At 56.6% G+C, this 8,596-nt stretch overlaps 1 protein-coding gene across 3 annotated transcripts; it reads left to right on the forward strand.

Moving 5' to 3' along the window:
- The first annotated feature begins 1,243 nt into the window (after positions 1–1,243).
- On the forward strand, positions 1,244–8,200 carry LOC112807145 (cytoplasmic tRNA 2-thiolation protein 1). Of its 3 annotated transcripts, none has more exons than XM_025849838.2 (4): positions 1,244–1,328; positions 2,657–2,973; positions 3,762–4,997; positions 6,649–8,200. In XM_025849838.2, exons 3-4 carry the CDS (start codon positions 4,490–4,492, stop codon positions 7,212–7,214), a joined length of 1,074 nt encoding a protein of 357 aa, XP_025705623.1. In that variant the 5' UTR covers positions 1,244–1,328; positions 2,657–2,973; positions 3,762–4,489; the 3' UTR covers positions 7,215–8,200. The 3 variants fall into 3 exon arrangements, with proteins under 3 accessions (XP_025705623.1, XP_025705624.1, XP_025705622.1); XM_025849839.2 differs by having other exon boundaries at positions 4,453–4,997; XM_025849837.2 differs by lacking the exon at positions 2,657–2,973 and having other exon boundaries at positions 1,274–1,328; positions 4,453–4,997.
- The last annotated feature ends 396 nt before the right edge of the window (positions 8,201–8,596 follow it).

Raw genomic sequence — 8,596 nt, forward strand, 5'->3', positions numbered from 1 at the left:
ACACGGACCTCCTACAGTAGAGGGATATTCGGATTATTTCCAGTCTGGAACGATTAGGAAGAGTGTTGCTACAAACATGCCTTTGATATGAATAAGTACTTTTGTTGGGTATATTTTTTAGTGTGGCATTTCTCAGTAATAAATCTAGAGGGTCTGGGTCTCAGGCCTCTGAGTTACTGGGACTCTAATTCTCCATGGCCCTGGCCCTAATGACTACTGGATTTCTGGGGTCTGAGCCTCTGGATCGGAAGTCGGAGTCTCTGGGGTCTCCTGGTCCCGCCACGTTCTTTCTTACCAGCTCTCCACCCTCCAGCTCCACCTCCTCGTGAAAGGAAGTGTGTACTACCCGGTTCACGGACTGGAACCTGCACAGTGGATCTCAGTGTCACCCACTATCCAGAGCCAGGAGCCACGTCCAGAGACACCCACCCCCCAACACACACACGCCCACCCACCACCAAATCACTAACAGCTGAAGCACGCAGAGACCTCGGCTCACACACACCGCTCCTTCTCCCCATTTGACATGCTCATGAGCAGCCGCCCAGGGCACGCACAAATCCACTCCCAGCCCCGACCCTCGGACTCTCTGCCCTGTGCATGCGCAACCTCTTCCTTTCACACTGGAGAGCAGCCACTGCGCTCCCACATTCAATTCCTTCCTGCAAGGAAGGTTAGAAATTAATGCCCTACAAGCCTATAATTTTTTTTAAAAATTAAAAAAATAAAGCCTATAATAAGGGGCGCCTGGGTGGCTCAGTCGGTTAAACATCTGCCTTTCGCTCAGGTCATGATCCCAGGGTCCTGGGATCCAGTCCCGCTCTGACCCCTTGCTCAGCGGGGAGCCTGCTTCTCCCTCTCCCTCTGCCTGCCACTGCCCCTGCTTATGCTCTCTCTCTATGACAAATAAATAAAATAAAATAAAATAAAAATAAAGCCTATAATAATTCCACAAAAGCAGATAATCCGAGCACAGCTGCGTCGCCTTTTAAGTGTCCTGCACGGTGACGGCGACAGTGCACTGCCACAGGAAAAAAAAAAACAAAAAAACAAAAACCACGCAGCATTGCCGAGTGCCAAGCTCGTGCGCAGGCGCATAAAGGAAACCGGGCCGTACACGGTAGAAGGGGGCCGCAAAGGTTGTTGGGAGTTGTAGGCCCAGCAGGCCCAGGAGCCTCAGGCGCTTCGAAGTTGCCGCATGGGGTTCTGGGAGCAGTAGGCAAGACGGCCCCCAAAGCCTTGTGGGAGTTGTAGTCTCCGGAGCCACTTCCGTGCCAGACTTCCGCGTGTGGGGCACTTTGGACGTTCTAGTACCGCGTTCTGTCCAGGTGAGTTGTTCCTCCTGCAGCGGATGGGCCCGTGGGCCCCTGTTCTTAACTGCGATGCCATGTGAAGTCGAGAGGCTCGGGAAGTGGTGACGCTAGCCCCCTGGATTCCCTAACGGCTGTGCCCCAGAGGCCTTCTGGCCAGGATCCCCACGTTGGACACTGTGGTCCATCCTGTCTCTTTCCCACCCACCCTTTCCGCCAGGTAGGGATTCCACCATCTCTCTGCCCACCCCCACAGCATCGGGTACATTCAAGAGGCCCCTAGTGTGTCCTCGAACCTCTGCTCTGATAGAAGGATGTCACACACTATCATCCCTCTGACAAGGCTGCAATCCGGAGGTCCGCGTCTCTTCTTCTGGGGGGCACTTATTATTCCCACATTCTACGTTATTTACTGAGCGCGGGCACTGGGCCAAACCCTATGCGAGGCTGGGGGGAGACGGCAGTGGACAAGGCAGACCCAGTCCCTGCCTTTAGTACCCCAAAGGGGACAGGTCTGTCACTGACAGGTAGAGTCGTGGTCAGGCGGGGATGGAGGCATACTAGCCGATCTGTGAGCCTGGAGGGGGCACCTGACCCAGGCCGGATCCATAAAGTCTTCTGCAGGAAGATGCTCAGCAGGTATTTCAAACCTGATATGTCCAAATGGAATTCCTTGTGGCCTTCCTGATGAAATGTCCCCATCATCTTCCTGGGAGCTCTGGCCAAAACCTCCAAGTCAGTCTCCATTCATCTTTTCTCATCAGCTGAGCCCCCACCACAATCCAAGTCTCGTGCAAGTCCTATGGACTCTACCTTCAAAACAGCTCGAGTCCTCCAGAAGAGCTGCACCCTTCCTTCCCACCTCCACTGCCACCACCCCCAACCAGGCCATTTGTGACCATCACTGGCTATTGCCATAGCCTCCTCCCTGGGCTCCCTGCCTCTGCTCTTGCCCGCTCAAGTATGTTCCCCGCACAGCAGTCAATGGGATCCTTTTAAAACATAAGTCAGATCATATCCCTTTCCTGCTCAAAACCCTCTCTGAATAAAATTCAAACTCCATATCCTGGCCTATGAGTCTCTGACAACCTGCATAGACTCAACACCTGCCAGGGTCTTCCTCCTCCAGGAGGCAGACCCCCGGAACTGGGTGACTGTAGATTTAGGGCAAGAGGAGGGATGAATCCAGGGTGACTATGTCCTGTCTTGTGGAGGAGCTGGGCGGAAGGTGGTGGTGCCCTCAGGAGACAGGAAACAGCTGGGTAAGAACAGATTTCTGCCTGGGGGGCGGGGGGGATTGGAGGCTGGCCAGTGTGGGCACTTGGGATCTGAGAGGGCCTCGACAGGATCCTCAGTGGGGCATTTGGAGGACCAGCCGGATGGACATCACAAGCAGAGTCACCCACAAGGAGAATGGGCTGGGCAGGACCTGAGGACCATGAAGAGGACTCTCCAAAGGAGATTGGAGACTCTGCAGGAGATAAACCACAAGAGCAGAGGGAAGATCAACTCAAAAGAGAAAAAACTTCAAAGGGCCGTTGCTCAGCTTGACAGATGCACCTGATGGTCATGCCTGATGGCTCCTAAGGGCTACTTGCTGGCCCAGTGACAGGGAAGAGTACTCTGAGCAGAGGGAAGAGCCAGTGCGAATACCTTGCAGTAGGTGTGTGTCCTGCAGTGTTTGAGAGTACAGACCAGCATGAGCGAGGAGGAGGCAGACAAGGTCAGAGAAAAAGGGAGCCAGGTCACAGAGAGCCTCGGAGACCACTGGCTTTTCCTAAAATGAGAACAAATGGTGGGTCAGACTAGGGTGGCAGCCGTGCAGATGGTGAGAAGTGTTGGCTTCTGGGTCTGCGTAGAAGCTAGTCAAACAGGATTTGCTGTCTTCCATTTGGGCATTTGGGGTTTGAGGTCTGAGAATGTCTCTGGGGCATCCTCAGTGGGACATGTGGAGGAATGGCTGCGACTCGACATTGCAATTTGGAGTCACCCACGGGGAGCGTGAGAAGGGTGGTGGAGGAAGAGCAGGCTGGGGTCCTGGACCGCAAGGCTTCTGGCCTGAGCAGCTGAAAGGATGGAGCTGCTCTTCACTGCAGGAGAAGCAAGTGTGGGAAAAACAATCAGGAATCTGGGTTTTGAGATGCCTATTAGACATTTGAATGGCATGGGCCCTGCCTCAGAAAGTCACAGACAGTAAACAAAGTCACATAAGATGACTCCACGTATTGTGGCAAATCCTAGAAGCAGGGTGACCTGCTCAGAGGCTCCTGGACTAGGCCAGGCTGGAGGCAATGGTGGCTTGGGGAGGCGGTACTGAGCCTGGTGGATTTTTATGGGTTTACCAGGCATGTGGCTGGAGGATTGGAGTTTCTGCTGGGAAGGAACAAGGTAGGAGGAGGGAGGACAGAAAGGGGTCAAGGATGGGCTAATCCACGTTTTGTACGTCCATAGAAACTTGTGGGAGATTCTGATACCAGAGCAGAATTGAGTCCAATCCTGGTGGCCCATCCACCCTGCCTGGGAAACAGAAGCAGCCCCAGTTGGTGTCCTTGGAGATGTGATCCACGCTGCCTCTGTGTCTCCCTGGAGTTGGTGATCACCCTGCTCTGCAGAGGATGCAATCGGGAGACAGTATCCCACCCCCACCCAAAGTGAAATCCAGTTGGTGTTTCCCTTTCTCCCCCTTCCCCTGAATAAAGCTGCAGTCCCCTACCCCTTCTCTTTCCTTAGAGTTGCTGACCCTCCCAGGCTCTCTAAACAGCTCTGGAGGTCCAGGTCAAAGATCTCCACCCTGTCCCTCTGATTTGGGCTGTAACAGGGACAGCCTTCCTGGAGACTGTGACACTGCTTCTTAATATGCAGCCCCAACACCTCAAACAGGACACAACCTAATTCTGAGTGTAACTTGCTTGTCTTTCCCACCCCACCCCCATACCAACTCAGGCTCCTTCTCTACTTGGTGCACAATGGGGTGCATTACGAGAAGCCTCCTGAAGCCAGAACATCCAGAAAAAGCATATTCTACCTGCACATGGCCCTGGATCAATTTGGGCAGGAGAGGTAGCTGGCAGCCTCCCCGGAGGCTACGACCCCCGCAAACCAGAATCCGTATGTAACCTGCCTCCCCTCTCTCCCTGTCCAGGAGAAGCCAACTCCTCCCGGCCCGCCCGGAACCCGCGATGCCCGCCCCGCAGTGCGCCTCCTGCCACGCGGCGCGCGCTGCCCTCCGCCGCCCGCGCTCCGGTCAAGCGCTGTGCGGGGCCTGCTTCTGCACCGCCTTCGAGGCCGAGGTGCTGCACACGGTGCTGGCGGGCCGCCTGCTGCCGCCCGGCGCGGTGGTGGCCGTGGGGGCCTCCGGCGGCAAGGACTCCACGGTGCTGGCGCACGTGCTGCGCGAACTAGCGCCGCGCCTGGGCGTCTCGCTGCGCCTGGTGGCCGTGGACGAGGGCATCAGCGGCTACCGCGACGCGGCGCTGGCGGCCGTGCGACGCCAGGCGGCGCGCTGGGACCTCCCGCTCACCGTCGTGGCCTACGCAGACCTCTTCGGGGGCTGGACGATGGACGCCGTGGCCCGCAGCACGGCCGGCTCCGGCCGCAGCCGCGCCTGCTGCACCTTCTGCGGGGTGCTGCGGCGCCGCGCGCTGGAGGAAGGGGCGCGCCTCGTGGGAGCCACGCACATCGTGACGGGTGAGCGCAGGCACTGCAGCCGAGGGGCGAGGGGCCGGCACCTAAAGGGCCTGGGCCCGGGTCCAAGAAGTGGTGAAGGAGACGCTGGGTGTGCCCTGGGTGGAGGCTGTCCACGAGGAGAAGGGGATATGCATGCCCGCTGAAGGTGTGTGAAGTGAAGTACGGGCACAGTACGCGTGCGTGCCTGGGATGGGCGCTGCATGCTTTTGAGTCACCGCCATCACATTGGCAGCTAGAGGGGTGGAGGGGTACTCTCTGGGGGCTGTGGTTCCCTGCATTTAAAAAAATGGCATTCTTTGTGTCTCCCCTCACAAAAGGAGGCGAGTGAAGTGGTACCACCCATCAGAAGCCAACTGTAGTCTGAAACGCAACTATCTTTGAACTGCTTTTCTCTGTCGGCCTCTCCTCTCTGCTAACCCTTATTCTCTCCCGGTCATTACTTCCACACATAATCCTTGACCATTTACTGCGTACCAGGTACAAGCTACGTAGCCCAGAGCATTACCTAACCACAGTTACCTCTTCTGTAAAATGGGCTTATTAATAATATCGAGGTCCCAGGGTTGTTGGGAATTAGATGAGTTATGTGTAGGCACTTAGACCAGAGACTGGAAACAGGAGGCATTACAGAAATGTTTGCCATCGTGATGACACACAAGACAGTCTCTGTTCCTGCTTTTCTCTCACATGCATAATTATAACCTGAGAAGTGCTTCTAAAGAAAATCACACTTTGCCAGGTTATAGCCGGAGCACCCAGTGAAGGGAGAAGAGTAGGGGTTAGGAAGCATTTCCAGAGTGAGCGAAGACCTGAAGGCCACCCAAGTAACCAGTGAAGGTCGGACAGAGGGTCGGGTTCTGAGCAGAGGAAACAGCTTATACAAAGGCCCTGAGGAGGGTTAGTATGGCCAATTGGAGAAGCCCTAAGAAGACCAGTGTTTTACTGTCTGGACTATACAGGCTCAAGTATAAGATGACAAGATGCAGAATAAGTAGAGATTTAGCTTATGTTTTTATGGTGATTGTTGTGTAAATATTCCCTTACTTCCTCCCTGGTCTTTCTGCATTCCGCGATCTGCATTCCCAGAGGCACTGAGACAAGAGCTCCCTTGAGAATCTCCATTAACGGTTAAATGCCATTTTGACTTCTGTGCAGTAGGAAGCACACTTCTGAGACTGAAATGGTACTTGTAGCGTAAAGCACTTTTACTACCTTCGTGAGAAGGCAACTAGCACAGGGCCTGGTTGGCCATAAGTGGGTGGCAAAGGAGGGCACCCCGAGTTGCTCCCCGGAAGTCTGTGTGTGTTCTCCTCTTGTTTCTCACTGTGACCACCTCCAGCCTCCACCTGGCTGTCCCATGGTGCCCAGGGGTCTCCATGGCCCTGTGTGGCCCTCCCTGCTGTTCCCCACACCCCTCTGCATCTCTCTGGGTCCTGGCTGCCCCACAGGGTCTGGGGTGTGAGGCCTCCAGGGCCTGGTCACCTTCTGCCACTTTCCATCCCCTCCCCATCTCTCTCTGGGTCCTGGGGGTGGGGTCTCCCTGGCCGGGTGGCACACTCCGTGCCACTCTGCAGGCCCCTCCCCGTCTGGCTGGGTCCTGGCTGCCCCACGGTGGCGCCCCCACCTCACCTGCTCTCCCTCTCTCCCCCAGGCCACAACGCCGACGACATGGCAGAGACCGTGCTCATGAACTTCCTGCGGGGCGACGCGGGGCGGCTGGCCCGGGGCGGGGGCCTGGGCTCGCGGGGCGAGGGGGGCGCACTGCCGCGCTGCCGCCCCCTGCAGCTGGCCTCGCAGAAGGAGGTGGTGCTGTACGCGCACTTCCGCCGCCTCGACTACTTCTCGGAGGAGTGCGTCTACGCGCCCGAGGCCTTCCGCGGCCACGCGCGCCACCTGCTCAAGCTCCTGGAGGCGGCGCGGCCGTCGGCGGCGCTGGACCTGGTGCACTCGGCCGAGCGCCTGGCCCTGGCCCCGGCCGCGCGGCCGCCGCCCCCCGGCGCCTGCTCCCGCTGCGGGGCGCTGGCCAGCCGCGCGCTCTGCCAGGCCTGCGCCCTCCTGGACGGCCTGCAGCGCGGCCGGCCCCGCCTGGCCATCGGCAAGGGCGGCGGGGCGCGCGACGAGGAGGGGCCGCCACCCCCGCCGCCCAGCGACCCCGGTTCTGCGCCGGGCCCCGCCGACGGGGAGTGCGGGGCGGCCTGTAAGGAGCGCTGCGAATAAACCCCCTCCGCCCGGGCTTCGGTGTGAGGTTGGGAGGGGGACGGACGGGACCGGTTACCGGTGACCCCGCAGAAGCTGAGGCCTGGACTCCTGGGTTTGAGGGAGGAGGGCCTGGGGGGCTGTGGGCCAGGACTCCGAGGTCTGAGGGAGGAGGGTTGGGGGGCTGGAGAAGGAGGAACTGGGGCCAGGACTCCAGGGTCTGAGGAAGGAGGGTCCGGAGACCAGAACTCTGTCAGAAAGGAAAGAACTGGACAACTTTCCTTTCCAGAGCCAGTAGAAACTAGGGGGCTGCCTGCCTAGTACTCTGCCGGGTTCTGGGCATGCTCGGGAGAGTCCTAACCCTTCTTTAGGACCTACTATGTGTCATGTTTGCCGGTAGCAGGATAAGCAAAACCGCTTCACTCGATGGGCTCTCTCATTTACAGAATCAGCATGCTTCTCATCGAGTGCTGTGCATACCGCGGAGGCTGTACCATCTGATTTCATCCACACCACGGTCCCATTGGCTGTAGCCTGAGGCTCGATAACTGGCCTGAGGTCACCTAGCTGGGGTTTGTCCCTCCACACCAGGCGGTGGGTGGATGGTTAGAGTTCGCCCGTGGTTCAGCATTATCCTATAGAAATATAATGTGAGTCAAATGTGTAATTTTAAGTTTTCTAAGAGCCATATTTTTTAAAGGGGGGGGAACAGGTGAACTTTTAATAATATATTTTACTTGACCCAAATGAATATATTTGACCTAAATACCCCACATATTACAGTTTTAACATGTTGTTATTTTAAAACTAAAAAAGTTTTAGGGGCGCCTGGGTGGCTCAGTCATTAAGCGTCTGCCTTTGGCTCAGGTCATGATCCCAGAGTCCTGGGATCCAGCCCCGCATCGGGCTCCCTGCTCCGGGAAGCCTGTTTCTCCCTCTCCCGCTCCCTCTGCTTGTGTTCCCTCTCTGGCTGTATCTCTGTCAAATGAATAAATAAAATCTTAAAAAAAAAAAACTAAAAAAGTTTTAAAACTTTAAAAGATTTTACAATCTTTTTTTTTTTTTGTACTAAGCCTTTGAAATACAGTATGTATGTTGTGCTTACAGCCCATCTCCATTCGGATTCAACCACTGTTCAGACCTCACACGGGAACTGAGGGCCCCACAGGGGAACTAGGAAGATGCTATCCTAGGCCTTGGCCACAAGAGGTCACTGTACCCACACTTGTGCATCAGGGGGCAATTGTTTCTCTCTGCCGCCCAGGTGGGAGCTCTGCTCTCCGCAGCCACCTCCTCCCGGGCCTCCCTGGTCTGAGCCAGGCGCAAGGGCGAGAGGCACAGGCACAGTCTAGCAGAAAGATTAAGGCCCCACTGGAAACCTTCCTTGACCTCAAGACCCGTGT

This window comes from Callorhinus ursinus, unplaced genomic scaffold (genome assembly GCF_003265705.2).
Source record: "Callorhinus ursinus isolate GAN/ISIS: 27379988/994484 unplaced genomic scaffold, GSC_fseal_2.0 scaffold71, whole genome shotgun sequence".
In the NCBI taxonomy this organism is placed as follows: domain Eukaryota; kingdom Metazoa; phylum Chordata; class Mammalia; order Carnivora; family Otariidae; genus Callorhinus; species Callorhinus ursinus.